The 22,205-nt window shown below is 40.6% G+C and overlaps 2 protein-coding genes across 4 annotated transcripts; both read left to right on the top strand.

The window, feature by feature from the left end:
* Window positions 1-3,706: 3,706 nt before the first annotated feature.
* Window positions 3,707-9,359, top strand: cfap100 (cilia and flagella associated protein 100). Its single transcript, XM_005933260.2, has 15 exons — window positions 3,707-3,769; window positions 3,877-3,967; window positions 5,077-5,177; window positions 5,326-5,542; window positions 5,626-5,690; window positions 6,258-6,421; window positions 6,764-6,844; window positions 7,014-7,183; window positions 7,301-7,373; window positions 7,757-7,799; window positions 7,898-8,052; window positions 8,202-8,331; window positions 8,410-8,612; window positions 8,870-8,963; window positions 9,065-9,359. The coding sequence occupies exons 4-15, from the start codon at window positions 5,329-5,331 to the stop codon at window positions 9,188-9,190; spliced, it is 1,518 nt and encodes a 505-aa protein (XP_005933322.1). The 5' UTR covers window positions 3,707-3,769; window positions 3,877-3,967; window positions 5,077-5,177; window positions 5,326-5,328; the 3' UTR covers window positions 9,191-9,359.
* Window positions 9,360-10,258: 899 nt separating this feature from the next.
* ap1ar (adaptor related protein complex 1 associated regulatory protein) lies at window positions 10,259-22,045 on the top strand. 3 transcript variants are annotated; one of them, XM_005933255.3, is made up of 10 exons: window positions 10,259-10,475; window positions 12,808-12,856; window positions 12,959-12,985; window positions 13,296-13,321; window positions 13,419-13,515; window positions 13,693-13,791; window positions 16,660-16,724; window positions 17,170-17,243; window positions 18,541-18,663; window positions 18,961-22,045. In XM_005933255.3, the coding sequence occupies exons 1-10, from the start codon at window positions 10,405-10,407 to the stop codon at window positions 19,224-19,226; spliced, it is 897 nt and encodes a 298-aa protein (XP_005933317.1). In that variant the 5' UTR covers window positions 10,259-10,404; the 3' UTR covers window positions 19,227-22,045. The 3 variants fall into 3 exon arrangements, with proteins under 3 accessions (XP_005933317.1, XP_005933319.1, XP_005933318.1); XM_005933256.3 differs by having other exon boundaries at window positions 10,260-10,475; window positions 16,663-16,724; XM_005933257.3 differs by lacking the exon at window positions 13,693-13,791 and having other exon boundaries at window positions 16,663-16,724.
* Window positions 22,046-22,205: the final 160 nt, after the last annotated feature.

The following is a 22,205-nucleotide window of genomic DNA, read 5'->3' as shown; positions in this document are numbered from 1 at the left end:
TGGTCCTCAGCCGGAAAAGGGTGGAGTGTCCTCTCTGGTTCAGGGACAAGTTCCTGCCTCAAGGGGAGGAGTTTATGTATCTGGGGGTCTTGTTCATGAGTGACGGGAGAAGGGAGCGGCAGATCGACAGACGGATTGGTGCTGCAGCTGCAGTGATGCGGATGCTGTCGTGATGAAGAGAGAGCTGACAAGTCTGTTGTGGCCAGTCCCAGCCTCTATGCTGTTGCATGCTGGGGCTTCAGGTTGACGATCGCAGATGCCAACAAACTTAATAAACTGATCCACAAGGCCAATAATGTTGTGGGGATGGAGCTGGATTCCCTTAAGGTGGTGTCAGAGAGGCAGATGTTGTCCAAGATACGGTCAATGCTGGACAACACCTCCCACCCACTCCATGATGTGCTGGCCAGTAACAGGAGCACTTTCAGTGAGAGGCTGAGATTACACAAATGCACCACTGAACGACACAGGAAATCATTCCTGCCTGTACAACTCCTCTAATGCAAAATGCACAATACACAGTGCAATAGTTAAACCCTTTGCATATCCTCTGCAGTGAAAATAACAAATAACCAAGTTTTACAGATTAGAGTAAATCATATATATATTTAATAGTAATATTCTGGATTTTTATAATTGAGTTATTTGTATATATTTGAGCTATGTCTTATATTTATAACTATGTAATATATTGTATTATTTAATTTAGTCCAGTCAGTTACTGTCCTTACTGTCTTGGAGCATTCATTGATCTTTTTTTTTTCACAAATAGAGGAAAATTAAAATGTTAATGATGTTACCATCTTTGCATGAAAGACAAGTGTATAAACACAGCGAGGTCTGGTGATAGACATATGGAGAATTTGAATAATGTCTCAATTTCTTTCTGTGCTTTATGTCAAGTTGAAGCTTTGCTCATTTCCCACTTAATTATTACTCTGTGTAAACTAGCATTAGACATGCTTTGGAGTGTCCTATATTTAGAAAGTGCCTTTCTGAATTCCCAGTTCACACAGCAATAATTAATTCAATTAACCAGATTGTTTTTAGATACAGACAATCACAATGCCAAATATAATCAATTGAGCATTTTCATTTGAGGCTCTGCCAATCTCAGCCTTGATTTATTTAATATTTAAATGACATGAGTATTATTTGAAATGCTTCTACAGTGTGTAAGAGTGAAAAAGTGAGACTTCTCATTGGACTTTATAGTCCTACAGCTTTTTCCCAATGACACAACACAACACACTACACACACTGCAGACAAATGCATGCAGAAAATGATTTTGAAGCAAAGGGTGATATCTTGGTAACAGTGCATTTAGTGTTTTAAGGTTATGACTGAAAGCTCTGACACTTGTCTAATCCAAAATCATGCAAATGAACATTAATGTTAATTTGATTTTTTTTAAGCATCGAAATCCACAAAGAAGACAAGGAGAGGCTTTTGTACCCTAGAACACTTTTTCATGTGTTTTCTTTAAACCACAATTACTGCTATCAAGAATGCATTAAAAAACAAGAAGCACTGTCAAAGCACAAACCTCCCATCAAGGCAGCTCTCTGGAGTATTTACTTTGAAGGGAATAGTGTTGTATTTTTTATAGATTTGTTTTGTTTTGTTAGCTCTTTTTAAATGGACTTTAAGAAGTTTGTAGTGCAGTAAAAAATTAGATGAGGGTAGCATGGGAGATGTCTATTTTGACTACACCAACATTAGGATAATATGTATTGATTTGTAAATAACTGAATATGAATGACTGCAATAAGTGCAATTTTGGCAAGACTCCCAACAACACTGTCTGAAAAGCAGCCCTCGATTGTCTGCACCCACTCCCCTCTCTCCTGAACTCCTCCATTAATGATGATAACGTGAACCAAAGGTTCGCTCCTTGTTTCCCTTCCTTAAGAACGGTTTCTTGACAGCCACCACTGAGAACATTTCTGATGAGGCCTCGGGGAACAGTAGATGGATCAGCTTAACGGTCAGATTGACTGTCAGCTCCTGTGTCAGGTCTTTGTTGGGCTTTTGGTTCTTCGTTAAGAATGTGACTATCAGACACTCTTCATCTGCCGTAGATCGTTTTTAAGGTCTGCCTCTTCTTTTATGCTCCTTCAGATGTCCTGGAGAAACACTAATCAAATACAGGAAAGTCGAGCTCTTTGGAAGCAAAATATAAAGAAATGGAATGACGCTAAAGATTTGTACTGTGCTGTACATCTGTATGAAAATATGTCACTTTCACGGGTCATTAGCAGACCTCCTTACTGATACTTACAGCACTATGCACAGATATCACTAAACCATTTAACTGTTAATATGAATGATGATGAAATGCTATAGGAAAGCATTTATATATGTGTGAATAATTTGATAAGAAGTGGATTTATAATATATCATAATGCTTAGGCATGCTTACAAACCAGCCACACACTATAAAATGTTGGCTGCGTTTGAAACCCCGCTGTTCAGTCGTATGGACATAAGCACAGTCTGCATCTCTGAACAGCTGCTCGACAGTGTGGCAGCTCCAACTCTGCTGTAACGTTTGCTTCATGACAGGAGTCCAGTTTTTTGTTTTGTTTTTTACTCAACCAACTCAGTTAAACTGTAAGAGATGGGGGTGGGACTCAGTTCTTACAGTACATTCAAATCATTATATGTTCTGTGTGTAATCATTTCTCAGGTTAGATAGTTTGGGTTAATTGAAGGTGGCTGCATGGACTCCGATTGAAGGAAAGCTGTTGGTCTTGCCTTGCACAGAAGGCTGAATGTTCACCTCTTATATAATAGCAAATATCCACTGTCTTTGGGCTGCATAAGCGGGGGAGTTAGAAGTAATCTGTACTGTTCCATAAGATACTCTAATGCACTTATAGCATTACATGGTAGTCTTATGTACAGTACAAATCATGTTTCTGTGCAGCTGTACACTTCAGAAAGTTTTTTCCCCCTCTCTACTGGAGAGTTGAGGAATTCTGGAAGGGAAACATTGGGAATTTGGAGAAAAGCCTTGAGCCTCTGCTTCTTTCTGATTTCCAATCTATCCCTGCTCTTGAAGCCATTCCTTCAAATGTGAATAAGACGCCATTTCTGTTTTCTTACACAACATGCCCCCTTCTGTTGTGTGAGCCAACACTCCCCCATGTGTTTGCATTACTTTAACCTGACAATCTGACACTGGGATTTCCTACAAGCAAGCATAGTGTGTGGGCTGCTTTGTTGAGCGGAGATGTGCAGGGTCATGTGTGGATGCGTGGGAAGAAAATATACAGTATCTGATTCTAAGTATATTCACTGATACACATGATGAAGTGAAAGATAAAGTGGTGGGGAGTTAAATAAGGACGAAACAGGTTCTAGCTACAAACATTTATTTATTTTCTTTAATCTTGGAACCTGGGTCCCTCATAAGAAGGCAATCCAGTGCAGAGAGGCCTGAGATGGATTTTGTGATATGTTCATGCCATCTAGTGGAGAACAAACATGGTCCACAGAACTGAAGAGCCAGCTTGAAAACCATTTCCTGTAATATAGTGTTTCAGAATAACAACTGTTCTTTTAAATTAGTTTGTTTTTCATCACATTTACTAAACTAGCAATACAAATATAGACATCCTCCCTATTTATTTATACAAAAGACTAAATAATAAGGGAGAAATAACAAGGAGGCCCTGAAGGCAACATTCACCATGACAACGGTATACAGAGCCAGCGGGGCGGCTAGCTGCGATCTATACTGTTTACCTACAGCATTATAAGACGGTGAGTTAGCTTTATTATGAATACCAATAAAAATATGTCCTTAAATCTGTCTTTTGCAGCAGCTTGACCTTTTTTATTTATCACTAACTTCGTTTATTTATCTGTAGTTTGGCAGGGTTTGCTTGCGTTTGCTTGCTGCTGGTGTAATCACAGGAGGACGGTCACATTTCAACAGCAAAGACGAGCCCTTACTTAGGGGTAAAGTTATTTAAAAAAAAGTGTATTTTTTAAATTAATTTATTAATTATTTACACTGTTTCTGTCGGATTTGACTCACTTACTCACTGTCTTTATGACACATTGAACATACTTTACTTTTGAAAAGCGTCTTTAACACATTACCAGAAACTCCTAAAAAAAAAAAAAAAAAGGTCAGAAACAGAAATGTTTTATAGCAAAACATTATTAGTGTGCCAAGTACTATAATACTATAATTACTTCTCTAATCTCTGGCGTCAACAAGACACTTTTTTGCCCAGAACCTGCGGTGAGAAGAAAAGCACATCAGCCCATTTGGCACTAACACATACCAACTGACACCTTCAACGTCACTTAAACATATATACAGAATACATGTTTAAGAATACTTATTTAACATATAAAAAATATAGAGAAAACAAGAATAACATCCTTTAAGTAATCATCTAATCATCTAAGCCCCTCACCCACACACAGATGTTTGATTGGGCCTCTTCCCCTGACCTTTATATTTGTATGATTACACAGAGCCTGATGACATTATAGAGATCACGCCACGTTTCCAACCAAAATAGATCCAATTAGTATGAAAACACACACAATGCCTTTAATGATAGTAAATGTATTTTGAAAATAAAACTGTCGGTTATAAGAGGCATTTTAAGATTTAGGAAAGAATGTAAAACAAATAAATAAGATTAAGGAATCTTGTAGGTGGAAATTGCCAGGACGCCTTCACCAGAGGACATCCGTCTGGCTTTTAGGGTGTGAAACGTTCAGAAATGTAACTTCCTGTTCTGCCAAGAATAACTTTTTCTTTTCCCAGCCTGCAGCCACATTAAATGCTAAGCTAGTTCAACCCCTGATGTCAGAAGCACCTCAGATATGTCATCGCCGCAGCTTAGTAAGCTTCTTTTATAAAGTCATGCTTTACACATTACAGTGTGTGTACTGTCAGCGCATCATGATTGGTTTGTGCTGCATTTCAAATATGTTTTCATCAGAGAGAAGAGAGATTCGTAAAATAAAACTGAGTTGTAGAATAAAAAGAAATAACAGAAAGTGTTGCAACTTTTGTTGTTTTTATCTTTTATTCCCAACGTGTGTAGGGACAAGGAGGAAGAGAGGGACTCAGCTGAGCCCGTTCAAAGTGCCAGACGGCAACAGCATTTTTCTGCTGCGTGTAAACGAAAGAGAGGACCGTAAAGAGGTTTGTGAGCATGCTTTTGCACATTTATGTATGTCCAAATGACAGATTTTCTCTCCACGCATTATACTGGCATGGCAGCATTTTCTAAAAGTGAAAAATGGATCTTTGTTGTGTTAAAGTCATGCTGCTGTTCGCCCTTTGTGCTCAGGAGATGCGTAAATTCCTCGCTCTGCCAATTGATGAGAAGACAACCCACGCTGCAAGAGTGACGGCCAAGCTGAAGAATGAGCTGGTGGGAGAAGTGGAGGACGAGGCGGAGGAGGAGGAGGAGAAGAAGGGGGGAAATGAGAAGATGACGAATCTAAAACCAATCAAGAGTAGGACAGTTCCCCCTAAGCAAACATCTGGTGGACGAATGAAACAAGGTAAGTGGAAGAGGAGTAGAAAATTCAAAATATATGTGAACAAATACGATCAATTTAACATGTTGTTTGTCCTCTGTCCCCAGAAAAAGTAACAAAAGACAACAAGCATGCCTTAATCTCCCTGGAACGACAGAAAGCTGTGTTGGAGGTAAATGATTTCAACAGTTGCTAATATGCTGTCATGTTTTTTGCATCAGCGCTCTGTCTAGTATTAATGGAGGATAACTATCATCCAAACTCAGCTACTGAACTAAAACAGGTTGTTCTAGTTAAATAAAAACTTTTCCTCTGATGTAGCCTTATAGATCCAGCCGAATGAGACAAAGTCAAGTTAATGCAGAAAAGGTTAATAAATCCTCTTTAGGTCTTCATTTTGGGTCAGGCCTACTGTTCTAACCTCACCTGGTGAATGTTCACGTCATTTAAACTCAGCGCCACCAGCTTTTAATGTTTTCAACATGAGTTATGAAAATTATGACAATAGAATTGAACACACATGGGTATCTTCTTCTGTGTATGTGCTTTTGAATGTTCCCCATGAGTTAGATCAAGCAGATGACTGCTTGAATGAATGATCCACTTCTGTTCTCTTACTAAAGTCATCTCAGATAGACAGACAGATAGGGAAATTATTATTAATTACTATTACAATAATATGCATCATGTAAGATTATAGAAGTCTGGCTTCATCTTCTTCTCGTCCTCCTTTCCTCAGTTATCCGTGATGGCAAAGAGGTCTGAGATTTTGAGGATGGACGAGGCCATAGTAAAGGAAGAGAAGTTGCTGAAACACCTGGAGCGGAGCATTGAGAGAGACAATGTCAGATTTGAAGAGTTTCTCAGGGAGAATGAGAAGAAGTCTGTGGAGGCCAGAACGCTGTAAGGATTAAACAGTGGCTATCCTGTTAGCGTCTCTGTTCAATTTAAAATCACATTTTCATAAAATAGTGTTTTAGGGATGCACCACTGTGATGTACGTAAATCATGCTGACTGATGTCGGTGTTTATACCAGCAGTGCTCATAGATTTTAAAATAAGTATTTTTTTTATAATAAGAATGTTTGGTTGTTGTTTCTCAGCTCATAAAAGGAGAATAAAGAACAATGTGCAAGAGTATGCAAAAAAATATGCAAAAACTCCTGAACATGCTTATTTCTGCCGTACCTGTACTGATGATTAAAAGGTTCCTTTGCAAATAGTTGTGTTTGTCTCTGCTGCCAGGTATGAACAGGAGGCCAGGTCAACACAGGAGAAGAACAATGAAATCAGGAGGCTAACTGCTGAAATACTCACCATAAAAAGGTAGCATTCAGATCATCTTGAAAAAAATCAAATGTGTGTGGGCATCAGCCCTGTCTCAGTCCGTCAGCATGTTTATCCAGAAGGTGAACTCAGAGGCGCTAAAGGTGGTTTCCTTGAAGATACAGTTTTTATGTTGTGTAGATTTTAATGTAGTCTTTCTTCTGCACAGTGAACTTGCCAGCTTTGAAGAAATCCTGGTAGACTACAAGAGTTATAAGGACCTTCTATTCAAGCTGTCTCCTCCAGAGTGGCAGGAGGCCCAGAGGTCAAAGGTTATGTCTTGTAAAGGCACCAAGGAGGACCAGAACAGGGAGCTTAAAGACACTGCTATTAGGAATGGCAAGTAATGCCCAGTAAATCACCATAAAATAGGCAACAGAGACCAGCATGGCGGTACTCTGCTTAATGTCCTGCAATTGACTTAAATGATTCTTTCATTTATTAACATGCACGCAGGTTTGGAGACTCCAGGCAGACAGCTGACGTCCATCCAGGAGACCAGGCTGTCCCCAGCCCACAGTGACAGTCTGTAAGGGAGCACCAGCACTCTCGTTTCACTCATGGCTTTGTTTAATATTTCTGCACATCCACTGTTTGTGTCATAGTTTTGATGTAGTGCTGAATGTGGTAGTTAAGCACTTAGGAGCACCCTCAATTCACCCTCTGTCTGAAACAAGCCACCCTCGTTGTAAGCCTTCACAACCTGTACAGGAAAAACGTGAAAATGAAAGACCAGCAGTGACTGGCAACAATATATGAGCTACATGAGCACAGTCGCAACAATTCTGCCAGAAAGAGGTTTTGTATTTCAAACAACAACCGCAAAATAAAGAAAAACTAGAAGATCACATTTAAAATCCTCTCCAGTGTTGCTGTAACTTCTCTCACAGGTGTAAAACTCTTACATTGCAGAGTCACAGATCCTAAATTGGACAGTGACAGCTCAGATTATGAGGTCAGTTTTTCCCGATCCTATCTTACGTTAACTAAAGGAGCAGCTTGAATATTTCTTCCCAGTACTGACAGTGGTATGTCTTACCCACCTCTCTGTAGGATGAGCCAGAGCTGTATTTCACTGATCCCCAGCAGCTGCTGGATCTGATGACAGAGCTGACGGAGCAGAACCTGTCCCTGATTCAGAACTCTACGAGGGTGGAGGAGACTCTGGAGCAGCTCCAACAGTCCTTGAAAACAACCAAGAAGAATCAGTAAGCATGTCACATGGCTCTGTTACATTACGCAGTGGCTAAATCTCTTTTTGCTTGCAGCTTCAGAGCTCTTATAACACTCAGGGTTTTACTGTTTTCTGGTTATTCCAGCTGCCCTCTTTTCTCATTGCTGCTTTCTTTCTGTCAAGTGAAAAGGATGAAAAACAAATTACAATGCAGATAAATGAAATGAAGGAGAGAATCGAGAAGGAGAAGGCGAGAGGAGCCAGGCTTGAGCGGAAGGTCCTTCTCCACGTGTCCCTGAATACACAGGACCAGGTAACACAGAATACACCGCTGCACCAAGCTGCACTTGGTGACTTTTACAGGCCTCGTAATCACTTCGCTTACCCACAGGATGTGTTACTGGATGCTCTGAGCGAGAAGGTGGCAGAGGTGCACCGCAGCTGCATGGATGACAGGATGACCAAACTAAACACTTTGGAGAAGCTGACCAACATTGAGAAGCGGCTGTCTTTACTACTGCAGAGCCTTGAGAGCATCCCTGAAGAAAAACTGGAGTTAATGAAGAAGATCAAGGACAGCGAGAGGAGGACCAGGTACTGTGTGCCTCAGTGGCTCAATGTTCCACCCTCAGCCCACTTGGCTATTGAATTTTTCACCTGTAAAAAAAAAACTTGAAATATTTTCAGTAACAGCTGCAGAACTGTGAGGCTCTATGGTAAAAACAGAATTCCTTGATTAGAAACTAGCTTTTGTTTTTTTTTCTTCTTGAATGTATTATTTTCAGTCTTAGCAGAAATTACAGTGCAGTGTTATATAAACACCCTCCCACTCTCTCTACAACATGTTGCAGGGAGCGTGAAGACAAGCTGAGAGAGCAGAGAGAAAAACAGAAAGAAAGGATGAGGAGGTACTCGGAGAGATCGCTGGCTGACTCCAAGAAAATCGTGGGTCTTTTTTCATTAACACTATTCTCCAGTTTAGTTTTTCTGACTTACAACTTTTAAAGAAACTGATTCAGTTGCACACTTTCGGGATTTTCTTTCAGAGTGGGAAAAAGCTCATGCCCAGATATATGCCTGTTACCCAGAGAGTCAAAGTCAGCAACATGGACAGCATCCCAGCTCAAGATGAGATTCACGAACACCTCTTTGGCCCTGAGAACACGGACTGATAAAAAAAATACAAAGAAAATAACTGAAAGTGCTATCATGCCTCAGACGCACAGGCTGATGAGTGATCATGTATTATCACACAGATGCCACAATCATGACATGTCAGTAAGTCAATATGAGCTGAGATACTACAAATTTAGCGTTGGAGTGCAGAATAAAGCCATCTAACTGTGGTAAACGTTTTGGTTTTGTTGCCTTTTATTCTTAAACTGGCTGATATTTTGCTAATCTTATGCAATTAAGATCATTTAGAAAGCTGAGCTTTGAATATTTCAAACATGTTTAAGCATTTTTTAAGCTTTTTCTAGTTTCTTTATACAATTGTTTAAAGGTGCTTTATGTGAAGACCATGTGATATTAGAGTTTGAAGCTAATGTCACATGGACAATCCTATATGAGCAGCACTTCAGTGGTGGGAAGGAAGAGCTCCCTTTTAACAGGATGAGACCCCCAGCAAGGGCCTCCCATATTGCTGGAAGGGGGGAAAAGCAGAACTGCATACAGTAAATGCTATTAAAAATATGGGAGAAAATAGTAGTTATTCACTCTAGCCAATAAACACAAAGTTAACCTTAAAAAAAACAACAATTTGTCAAGTGAATACCCCTACCACACTGGTAGGTTTTCTCAGGTGTGTGACATTTAATTGCTTCGCTCATGTATGAAAACACATGTGTAAATTTCTCATGTTATTTTTTAATCTCCATTACACCACTGTATATTTTCAGATGAAAAAAAATGTCTGTTCACGCATAGCAAACAAATTAATGAATCATGAATGAATCAACAATATTCCCAAAAGCTATATATATGTTGATGATACTGGTACCCTCAGCAGTCTATATAAAGTAGGTTTGATTCAGACTGATTGATGCATCGTGGAGGAGTGGGAGAACATAAAATACATACCCTATGATCATTATAGTAAGATATTATTTGCATTATTTTCTAGCACATTTATTTTCTCACTGAGTCATTTCTTTATTTTTTTATTTGGATTTTATTTTGGCCCTTCACAAAACTTCACGTAGAGGACAGCAGGTGGTGATGTTTCACTTTCATCTGAGCTCTGTCACCAGCCGGAGAGGAAGAAAGGAGGATGAGGAAGTGGCTGGAGCGAGAGGAGTACGTTTGGAGATGTAGCTGCCAACGCTAATGCTCCAGCAGCTGTCAGGCGATAGGCAGCCGGATCATAGGAACATTTGACAATGCGATGGGTAACTGCTGGGCATACTGTGTGGGGCTCTTCAGGAGAGAAACCAACAGGATCCAGCGAGGAGGGGGGTGAGTCAACTGTGAGCTTTAGCTGCCTGAGCTAGCTAGCATGCAAGCATCACCCGAAGCGGCGTTATCTGCTTGCTGATAAGGTTGGCCAGTAGTTTGACACGGCAGTCTGCCTGTGAGCACTTGGGCAGCTGTGTAGGGATGCTGTTATTACAGACGGTGATGTTGTAAATCAGAGATACGGGCCAGCTAGTTTAGCCTCTAGCTGTACGGTACCTGCAGTCAGCCAGTGCCAGTGGGAATCAAGACCCCACCCCTAGTGTCAGGAGCCTGTAGTTTAGCTGTAGACTTGTAGTTTAGCTAAGGTCTGATAATGACAGCACAGCTGACAGAGCTTCTGGAGAGCTCACACACAATCATGTAAACTAATATATGGACAGTTTGGCTGCTTGGCTAGCTGCTGGGATTAATTGCCTGTTTTTTGCCTTAGCTTCAGGCTGTTGTGTCACCCAGTTGAATGTAAATAATTGATGCTTTTTAGTCTGACTTTACCTTGTGCTTTGTTAAGGTGAGAGAAGGCTTTCACTCTACCAGCAACGAGCCTTTTCACACTTTCATCCATAGATTTATATAATGGAGCTGACAGTAGCTAACACTTCGTACCACAGTAGTAGTTGTAACTTAGCCCAAAGTGGCATTACAACAAAGGTGTCCTCTTCAGTGAGGTATCTGAAAATCCCCCAATATGTAAATGCAGTCAACAAAATATTTATTGTATCATTATCTGTTCTAAGATAATTTTTAGGTATAAACTAAAATGCTTGAGCGTGGTGATTTTTGAAGTAGAAAAACTTTGCTCACACTCTGCAGTGCTCACTGGACAAACGATAGCAATCCTGCAAAGGCGAAAAATATTTTAGGAACATAGAAGTTGGGGCGAGGCTCTACAGCAGGGGGGCAGTTGCCCCCCTTCCGCTTGCCCCCCTGTAGATCTGCCCCTGGTTTTAAGTTTTTAAGTCACACTCTCTCTCACTGACAGTCATTAAAATGAAGGGAAAAAACAGCTTTTTTTTCTCTCTTAGGTTTGACTGTTGTAGATCCTAAAGGTCACAGCTCAAATCAATAATGTTAATTGGCAGTATTTGATGCAGGGCAGGTGAGGCTGTCAGGACTCCTGGTACAGATGTCATTTAGCAGGCCGCTTTAGTGGAAGTTACATCTGTGTAATATAGCTTTCTCATGTACAGTTTGTTCCACATAAAGCATTCAACTAGCCTCAAGTCCTTATGTGGGTTGGGTCAGGAAGGCCATCCAGCTCTGCCAAATCAAACACGTGGAGCTGCTTGCTGTGGTGACTCAGCAGCACCCAAAAGTCACACAAAATAATGGATTCAGACTACATTTGAACACAAACTGAACAGCCAACACTCAACAACCTGTTTCCTATTTCACAGGCCTAACAGTGACGCATCAATAATTATGTGGGAAATTTCACAATACAAAGTTCATAGAGTTTGCTTATGCTAATATCTGTTTACCTACATACAGCTGAGACTTCTTTCATGAAACTGGTGGAACAGCCTGTAGAGCTTTGAGATTTGGCTATAGGTTCATGCTTCTTTTTTTTTTTAGTTCATTTCCTTTATGAAGCCACTGCTCCTGGTTTATGATGCAATAACTCTGGCATTGTGAATTCAAACATCAAATTAATACCACACAAATGAGTCCCTAGCATTATTTTAAGACCTTAACAAGGCTTTGTGTCAGACTAAGGAGGTTTCAAGAAATGAGTATTTAGTTTACACTGGGCCTTTTATTTTGAAGATTTTAATTGTATTTTGAAAATTAAGCATCAGGAATAGACCTGGTGTATATTTTTAACAATATGAAGAAGAGACAGGAAAGTGAAAAGTGCTGAAGCTAATTTATATTTGTCTCATTCATTATACTCTAGATCAGGGTTGTCAAAGTAATTTTACATCGTGGGCCAAACCAGTGAAACAGCCCCTTCTGTCAGTGTAAAGGTGTTTAACTACTAAATTAATCCCATTTAATATAAGAAGAAAGTTGTTAGTAGTACGTCTAGCATGTCTCTGTTTTTCTACATGATAACGAAATGCTGCTGTAGTAAATGACAGAAATGTTTAATTTTGATTAAATCTATAAAATTAAAGAAAATAAAGTTATTGTAGTAATTGCAACTAAAACAGAACAATTCACAGTAATTCACAAAAATGTTGTTTTTTTTTTGAGTTTGTCAGAAATAAAAATTTAAAGTACATAGTGGAAAAAAAACTGGAACTTGGAAGTGGGCCGATTCTGGGCCGCAGGCCTTATGTTTGGTACCCCTGCTGTTTGAAATTAATTTTTTTTCTCTTCATTTTTCCTGCAGGTCAAAATACTTCCGCAGCAGCACCACAGGGGAGCACTACACAATCGAGGTGTGTACATTATTTATTTATTTATTTGAACCTTTCTTAAGAATGACTATTTAAGCTAATGCAATGAGTCTAACTGTGCTTTTTATTTATTTCTTTTTTCAGTTTGAGAATCTGGTAGAAAGTGATGAGGTAAGTTTAGATTTTACGAGCTAAATAAGTCTGTGAAAAAAATGCTGTTTTCTGATTAAAAGCTGGATTATGCTCCTTGGATCAGACCGTCCATTATTGCCGTGCTCGGCTCATGATGGATAGAAAACGATGTGATGTGGCCATCCCTGCGATATGGGAGTCATACATTTTTCCTCCCAGAGAGTAACTCGATTACTCTCCGCTCAGTCCCAGAGTAGCACTTCTTGAGTCAGTGCAGCAGGGTAGATGCATTTCTTAGTGGATTTCGGAGCTATTTGCTAAAAAGTATGTTGTGTATGTTGCATTGCAGGCTGAGAGCCCCCAGCCCTGCCCGAGGTGAGAGATCCTGCTCAGATGTAAAGAAAAAGCTAATAATCTCTGGCATGAAAAAAGAAAACAAAAAGAGTAATATGTGTTCTTGTTTTTCCACCAGGCCCATCAGTGATGATGAGATCAAGAACCTCAAAGAGCACCGCTACGCTGCCATCTCAGACAAACAGATCGTCATAGACCAAAAGCTGCGAGCCGAGGTGAGGCCACCTGTCCACGTCAAGATTAAACAGCCCTCATTGTTTCATTTTGTGTTTAACTTATGTTGGCTTACCTTTAATTTGCTGCATTGTTTTTTCTGTTTTTGTAATTTTCTGTTCTGTTTTTTTATTTATTTATTTTTTCCTTGTTTGTTTCATTTCATTATTTCTGCTCAGTTAGAGGCACAAGAGGAGAAGTTGAGGCTAGAAGAGGAGGCTAGAAATGCTGCCCAGCGTGAGGCCGCCAGGCTGGCACGTGAACGAAAATTGAAGGAGGTGAGGCGGTACTGAGCGCTGCCTTCTTTACCTTACTGCTCGGCTAAAGCTCCTCCTCCTCCTCTAAGCTGCTGGCCCCTCTGTGCAGAGACCTCCCAGGATTTCAATTTTCTGTTTTGTTTTTTTAATGTATTTTTAAAGGGGACTATGATAATCATTTCCAGCTCCATTTTTCTTCTTGACCAGAAATACAATAAGTTTATATAAGTCACAATATTTGTCTTTCACTGGGCCTTAGTGAAATAAGCCCTTCTGGCTCTCTTTCCCCTAAATTCAATACTTCTTATTGTGGACTGGTGGGTGGGGTTTGTGTCCTTGATATAACCACAGTAGGAATGCAGATGGCATCGTAATCTATGAAGAGAGTCTGGAGAGGTGGAGGTATGAAGCGAGACAGAATACATGTTTATGAATGAGAGGGAGGCAGATACAAAGCTGAAGATGCAAGAAGCAGAGGAAGTGAAGGTGGATGAGTTCTAATACCTGGGGTCAACCATTCAAAGCACACGAGAGGTGAAGAAGGGTGGAGCAGGTAGAGACGAGTGTCAGAGGTGATTTGCGACAGACGTATAGCAGCAAGAGTGAAAGGGAATCTTTACAAGGTGGTGAGACCTGCTGTGATGTACGGTTTGGAATCGTGGCACTGACAAAGTGACAAGAGGCCGAGCTGGAGGTGTTGAGGTTTCTGCCAGGATCAGGATGGACAAAATTAGAAATGAGTACATCAGCGGGACAGCTCAGGTGCAGGTGCAAGGCTGAGATGGTTTGGAAATGTGCAGAGGAGGCAGAGTGGATGTTTTGGACAAAAGATGTTGAAGATGGAGCAGCCAGGCAGGAGGAAAAGAAGAAGTAGCCAATCTTAATTTCAGCTCACAGTGATTATTTTTGCACAAGTCCACCTTTCTCTGTTCAGCCTTCATCACTGTTGTCTGCTCATGGAAGTATACTGTTTGTCTTTGCTTGAGATTGTTGATTTCCCGTGGATCAATGAAGTCCTTGAAGAATCTGACATTAAAACCAAGGAAACCTAGGTCTTATGTTTCCCTAACTTTGCTGCAGGTCGGCTGTTAAATTTGGAGAAGGCTTGTTCAAGACTCGTACGAAAAAAAGAAAAGCCTGTAAGTTTAGTTGCCACTTGTTGTTATCCTTTTGCTTTTGCGTGGATTTACAGGGCGTGAAACACTAGGGGGCACTAAGGTCACAGCATAATGTGGCCATTTCTCCGTGTCAAGTGGCTTTATAGTCATGTCAACTAAGTGCAGTGGTACAGTGAAGTGAGACAACGTTCCTCCAAGACCGTGGCGCTACATATGACATATAACAGACAATCAACGCAGGACTACATAAAGAGCCCAAGAAAAGTGTGCAAAATGGCACAAAACAAAACAAAACATAGACACTGCAACACCAGACAGAACAGAGCGATACAGACTGTGCAATAGAAAAGTGCAACAATGACAGTGGGTTGTGCAAAAAGTAGCTTGAGGTAGTGACGTGTGTGTGTGTGTGTGTGTGTGTGTGTGTGTGTGTGTGTGTGTGTGTGTGTGTGGATAAGTGCTTGAGGTAGTGATGTGTGTGTGTCAGTCCAGTTACTGAGTGTTGAAGAGTCTCATGGCTCCGGGGGAGAAATTAGCACAACCAGATACATTAGAGTAGAAAAAGTTGAAAAAATGCCAAAAATGTATATATATTTATTGCATAGTAGATCTCAACTACATATAATGTAGCAGCAAGAAGACTAAACCTAAAATTACTAACTGCAGTAAATAAATGAGCTTGCTTTGGTTGCTGGGTGGGTGGGGGTCATTTAATAATGGTGGGACCGTGGGGGCTTGCTGTCAGCTGTTGTCAGGCAGAAACCCTGTACAGGAAATGTACATGTGTGAATCAGGTTGTTTTCTCTGACACACTTCAGGCTGCTGGAAGCAGATGTACTTCTGTACTTTTACTTCAGTGTTTTGCTGAATAGTATGGCAACTAGTAGTTATTGCATGTATAACAAAGTCAAAGCGTATCTTTTCAGCATTGTTTGCTCTTATTTGTCATTAGTTGAGGCTGGGTTTTGAAATGGTGCAGGAACCTTGTTGGCAAAGCAAGCAAAACAAACTAGGAGGAGTTTATTTGCGTTACAGTAGAAAGGCAAAGGTGCCAGTGGATATAAATCTGGATATGGGCTTTATTTCTAAGGTCAAGCAGGGAAATAAGGAAAAAGGTCCATAAAAGGGCTGATATTTACAGTCCCTGCATGCACGTTTTTACAAAGACAAACTAGACTGTTGGCATGTAGCAATAATCAAGCAGGAATTTTCATCACTATGGTGGTTTCATATGTACTCTTCTGCTCATGTGATCTAAAGCAGCGGTCCCCAACCCCCGGACCACAGACCAGTACCGGTCCGTGAGTCGTTTGGTACCGGGCCTTAAGAGGCTCGGGTGGGAAATTTATGGTTTTTATCGCTAACTCTGTTTCCCGGGGTCTTTTCCCGTGTGGTATGAATACATCTTTTTTTTTTGGTACCATTACTGGTTTTATTTTGTTGTATTTATCTGCGACACCTTAAAGGTCGGTCCATAAAAATATTGCCGGACATAAACCGGTCCGTGGTGCAAAAAAGGCTGGGGACCAATGATCTAAAGAAAAAAAGGACAACTAGCAGGACTGCCATTTGTCTGTGGTCACATTCCACTGCTCCTTTGGTGTTGCTTATTTTTCTTTTTCTTCTTCATCTGTTCAAAAATGTCTGATCACATTTTTCCTTGATAATGCCAAAATTGTTAAAGGCTTTCAAATGAATCCAGTGTGTATTTCAATCCTGTGAAATTTCTAATGAGATTATCTTTTTACTTGATCTGTGGTGTTTTTGTCAGCAGCTGTCTGCCCAGAGGACACGGGGGAAAGCAGATGGCTCCGGCGGTGAAACCCAGCAAAGAAAGTGAGTCAGTTAAGTTCATTAGACAACGGTGTAGTTGTTGAGCTGAGGACAAACTCGGGTCATGGGACTCTGCAGGAGGATTTAAGTAACGATGTGTTTGTTGAAGAAAGACTGGAAAACCAGAACTTGCAGCCTCTAGCTAATCGACTGTTTAGTCATTAACATTTATGGCTGAATTTGCCTGGAAAAGTCTTATACCATGTCTGTTTTGTTTTTTTGTGGAGGTTCAAAACACACATCTGTGTGATGAAGTGCACATTATATTTGCGGCTGCAGCCAGACAGTGTGTAGACTGCAGAGCAGATTTTAGTGCTCCAAGCTGTCCAGTCCGTCTTCATTTGTTTTCACTGCACATGAAAGCAGCAGAAATAATGAAAGTACGCTGGACTGGAGGGATTCCTGTGCTTTACTGCTGCTAAACACGTCCTATTCTCTTTGGTTTCAGACAAACCTCTGGGGAAGATTTTGATGCCTACCTCCAAAATGTTAAAGCCCAGTCTGAAGCTTTCAGGAGCAACAGTGAGTGAACCATCTATATGAAATTTAAGGCTTTTGTCAACCTCTTCCCAGGTGCTTTTTTTTTTTTTTAAACAGAGCAGAGAAACATAGCGTATCTAAACATACTAGTTTTCTTTAGAAAGCATTTGTTATTTCTGTTTGCACACAATGTACGAAATATTTCAGAGAAACAAAAGTGACCGGGGTTGTGACCTTGTTATTCTGCCTTAATTGCGACTTTAATGCTCAAAGCTTGTAAAATTAAGTTAAAACTGAGCGCTAGCTTCGATTTATACACAGTATGAAAACCTGATGGAGGGTTCAAGCTGTTACTTGAGAAAGCATCATACAAAAAAAAGCCTACAAAACAAATCAGCTTAGAGAGAATTGGCAGAAGAAGAAAGAAAGAAAACAGAAGAACGATATACAAAGTTATCAGAGTGTTTCCAAGTGTCAAGAACTGGAGTGGGGAGTATCATCAAGAAATGTAAAGACAGACACACAACACAGACACCTGGCAGCAGTGGGAAGCAAAAGACTAGAAAGAAAAATGGTGAGAGAACAACTGCCAAGACACCCGTGAATGACTTAGTCAAGTTTGAAATTGTAGTCTGAAGGAGACAATCACTATAGACCTGCACAGGAATGAGCTGCGAGGTTAGAGACCAGGAAAAACTTCTGCAGAAGAAACGCCTTCAAGCCAGACTGAGGTGTGCTAAGAACGACCTGGAGACAAATAATCCAGACTAGAAGAGCGTCCTTTGGTCAGAGGAGATAAAACTACAGCTCTTTAGCTGCAGACACTTTGCTGATGTTTAGAGAAAAAAGTGAGAGTTCTACAACTCAGAGGACACCGTCCCCACAGGGGAACACAGTGGTGGGAGGCTTATGAAGAAAGGAAGATACGTGAAGATTTTAAAAGAAAACCTCGAGCAGTCAGAAACAAACCTGGGTCTGGGTCGTCTCTTTATCTTCAAACACAACAACGACCCAAAACGTGTGTCGCTCCTGGTGAAGAACTACCTCCAGTGAGTCAGTCAGTAAGTGAACGTTACTGACTGGGTTGCACAAAAGCATTGCCTTAAATATCTGTCAGGTGAACTGAACACCAGGGTCCACGCTAGAAGACCATCAAATCTGGAGGATCTTGAGAGATTTGCCAAAGAAGAATGGGCTGCGGTTGCTCTGAAGACCTCTGCAACTTGTTGAAAACTGCAAAAACCGACTGCATCGGCATCGAGAAGATAATCGTTTTGTTGTACATTGCGAGTATATATTCATGAGAGGTCAGGTTTACATGCTTTCTGTTTGTTCCCAGGACTCCCGTCTGACACAAATGTGGTGACTCCAAACACAGAGTGCAGCTGGGATTTCACCACCAAGACCCGCTCCACCAACGATGACGGTACCTCACTAGATCTGGAGTGGGAGGATGAGGAAGGTAAGAACATTCTGACTGAAGTTGAAAAGTTTGATTAGGATAGTGATGATGTGATGAGCCCTCTTTTTCATAGAATTCCAAGAGTATTTTAATTTATTTGAAAACATATTTTGCTCTTTTGTTTTCATTTCTCTGCTGCTACATCTGTCATTTATTTTCAGTCTTTTCCTGTGTACGTTTCAAGGCAGCACACTTATGTAATACATGCGGTTTGTGACTTCCACCGTGGACCTTCTGCTGTTTGACATCAGTTACTGCTCTTCTGTCAGAATCAAACCTCATGTCTCTGCATTGTAGGAATCAATCGCGCGCTTCCAGTGTGGGAGAGGTCGCGAACAGAGGAGGACATCTTGCGCGCAGCCCTGAGGCCAGGCGGCAAGCAAATGAACAGCGGGCCGACCTCAGCCTCCGAGGACTCCACCGCACTGGAGTGGGAGAATGATTTTGTGAGCACCCACCCAGAGGACACTGCAGAATTCGAAGGGTTTGTCAATCCTGTCCTAGACACTCCCTCTGAGGACTCCTCGGACTGCGGCCTCAGGTCAGACAACCAAGACAGATAGTGTCCAGCACCAAAGGAGACATTGGCGGCCCGCCTCCTCACGTCAAGGCTCACCAGCTTTTTTGCCTCATGAAGTGGAAATGTCGTTCCTTACATGCTCTTCATACTGTCATGAAACTGTGATGCTGCAGGAACATGTATGTACCTCTGCACTACAGAACAGTGTGGTGACGTTTATCAGACTCATTTTTTCAGTGCCTTCATTTGCTAAACGACCATTTAATGAATTGTAACTGATCAGTTGTATCCACAACCGTCTTACACATTGTACAACAAGTGCTTTTTATCTAACGCACCCAGGTGATCGTCTACAAACCAATTTATCACCAACCAACCGGGCGTGAAATGTTATTATATTAGCAGATTGACCCTCCAGTATACTGACTGGTGTAACTGGACACATTTCAGTGCTTGTGAGTGAAGTAATTGTGCAGGAAAATCTACACATTGGAGTGAAAAATGACCAATGTGTAGATTTTTCACAGTTTGTGGGTAAAGTAGTCATTCTGGATCATTTAGGTACTTTTAAAATCCCAGCGGGCTAATTTGTTCTTTGCATTTGACCTATGCTAACTATTTAGCAGCAGCGAACAGTCAAACAGTACCTGGGGACCAAGTGCAGTGCTGAGGCCAACACCTCACTCAGCACCTCTGTGGGGAAAAGGCTGGTTTATTCTTGGATCTCTTTACATGTAGAGAGAAAAAATCCACAGAAGCACAAAAGCAGTTTAAATTAGGGAAAAAAGAAAATCCGTCTGTTCTTTACTTTGATGCGTGATCGGGAGGTGAATTCCACTGGAAGGTTGCTGAAGGACAAATGAAACCATCTCTCAGTGAATCAGTGGAGCAAGCTATACGAGGCAGCACAGGTGAACACTGCATGTCAGCCATGAGCGCTCACAAAAAAAAGGCACGCACAAATATGAAGCCAGTGCATGCACTCTGACAAAACGCTGAGCTCATGGCGGTGACCCTCAGCTGAAGTCATAAGCCTCCTTTCTTGTAATTGAGAGCCCTCATATGAAACTGTGTCATGATGCTGATCAAATACAGAAAAAAAACTTCTCAAACTGTAACTTTGTAACAACATTCAGGCTTTTTCAAGTATCGTGTGAATATTAGCTCAGAAGCACAGTGAAATCATTACAGAGTATAACAGGAGGCATCATTCACCTAAACCTACTGGAGGAGACAAATCAGTTCCGAGTGTTTAACTAACTTTTTAGTGATATCTGAGAAGAAATCATTGAAAGCAATATTTTGAAATTGAACTAAAAAGATCAAACCTGTGGTGTTAGCGTCGGTGATCCAGTGCTGCTTTGATTAAGGAAGGGGCTTTTAATTCTTCTTCGTTACTTTTTCTTCTTATCTTAACCTGTCACATGTTGTTGAACTGGAGTCGGGACAATAGCTTTTCACATTAATCAATTTTAATTAGTTTAAATCTGCCTACTGCGTGCACCTGCAATGTGTTGGTTTTTGTCGATTCAGATCTTAGAAGATTTTACCAAAATGAACCCGATCCACTGACTTGCACTGCTGTCAAAGTGTGTACACGAGACACTGGTTAATTTTCCTTCCTAATATTTGAGTGTGGTATAATATATTGTTTCCTTTTGTTTCCCCAGTGTTATGTTTTGTTGTGAGTATAGCATATTTGAGTCATCACTGTAAATTTCTGTTTAAAAAGAACAAAACTTGATTCTTTGTCACTCTGAGTATAAAGGGACAAAATAAAATCATGGAGGGGGAAGAAAGTCCCGAGCTTCAGGTACATTAACTACAGACCAACTGAGTGTGTAATCTGTAATTTTTAAAGTAATCTTGACACTTGACTCTGGCAGAATGTTTAAATGTTTCTGGCAAAAAAAAAAAAAAATCAAAAGTACAAACCAAAGTAGTAAGTGAGAGGCTACACAGAAGTAGTTTGCAAAATTTAAAGGGGACCTTTTATGCTCAAAATCTTTACTTTTGCCTCTCCCTTTAAGGCCGCTGTCTCATTAAGCACACTATCTTCTGATTGGCTGACTCTCATAAATGGAAGGTTTGAATTGTATGTCGGCCAGACCTGTTTAAATGACCTAACCATATTAGGGCGATCCACTTCTGACATTATACATAATTAAAAGAACAGGGTGTATCAAAAGAGTCATCTGATTTCCAAAAGCTATATTTTTAAAAGTAAAGGACATGAAGAAAATTAAATCTTTAAAGTGCATGGCTGAATGTAAAATTGATCATACAATGCTCACAACTGCTCAATGCATCCCTACACCTGACACACACTTTATATTCATAAGAAAGTCAAACTTGAGCCCTACTTTTGTGGGTATGTCTGCAGTCTCTGCAGCCACTGCTGTTGTTATGCTACCAACCAGGAACCAAGTGAAACTCACGAATGCCCACTTTCTAAATGGTACATGTTTAGATTGTTTCCTGTGAACATTGAATGAAAGCACTTTAAAATGGGATTATTCTTTTTGATACATCCTGTACAAGAGCATTGTGCATTTGTAACATTTAGAGCACTGACGTTTTTGGCACATAGTGATTACCTGCACAGATGGCCTCGTTATTTGCAACACACGCATATAAAAGCATAAAAGATCCCCTTTAACATAGACCGTACGTGGAGGCTGAATGGATGTACCATAAGACCTGGATTGGGGCTTAGTCTCTCTTTAATGCTGCACTGTTTAGCCACCACTGTCAGTGGCTTGATTGATACCTAAACTCAGCCACAAAACAGCAAATCATTTTATAAAAGTTGGTATCCATTTAAGGACGAACAACGAATAAACCTACTCATTTTATGGTGAATGTATTTGTATCTCTTTATTGCACAACTGAGTTTTACTTTCTTCAAAAAAATAAATAAAGTAGATTTAAAAAGAGCAATTTGAAGTAGCTGGCTGAAACATAACCTAGCATTTTTACTATGTGCATGGAGAAATTGATGATAGTGATGGCTTCACAGTAT

The sequence above is a fragment of the Haplochromis burtoni genome, unplaced genomic scaffold (genome assembly GCF_018398535.1).
Source record: "Haplochromis burtoni strain Fernald_Lab_line unplaced genomic scaffold, NCSU_Asbu1 Contig_159, whole genome shotgun sequence".
NCBI lineage: Eukaryota > Metazoa > Chordata > Actinopteri > Cichliformes > Cichlidae > Haplochromis > Haplochromis burtoni.
Note: the sequence above shows the minus strand (reverse complement) of the source record. Positions and strands in the feature narration are given on the sequence as shown.

Excerpts from the sequence above, each read along its gene's own strand:
- cfap100 (XM_005933260.2), top strand. The coding sequence starts at position 5,329 with ATGCGTAAATTCCTCGCTCTGCCAATTGATGAGAAGACAACCCACGCT. Across the intron at positions 7,374-7,756 it reads CCAGCCCACAGTGACAGTCT|AGTCACAGATCCTAAATTGG; the intron begins GTAAGGGAGCAC and ends CTTACATTGCAG. Across the intron at positions 7,800-7,897 it reads GTGACAGCTCAGATTATGAG|GATGAGCCAGAGCTGTATTT; the intron begins GTCAGTTTTTCC and ends ACCTCTCTGTAG.
- ap1ar (XM_005933255.3), top strand. The coding sequence starts at position 10,405 with ATGGGTAACTGCTGGGCATACTGTGTGGGGCTCTTCAGGAGAGAAACC. Across the intron at positions 12,857-12,958 it reads GGGAGCACTACACAATCGAG|TTTGAGAATCTGGTAGAAAG; the intron begins GTGTGTACATTA and ends TTCTTTTTTCAG. Across the intron at positions 17,244-18,540 it reads TGAAGCTTTCAGGAGCAACA|GACTCCCGTCTGACACAAAT; the intron begins GTGAGTGAACCA and ends GTTTGTTCCCAG.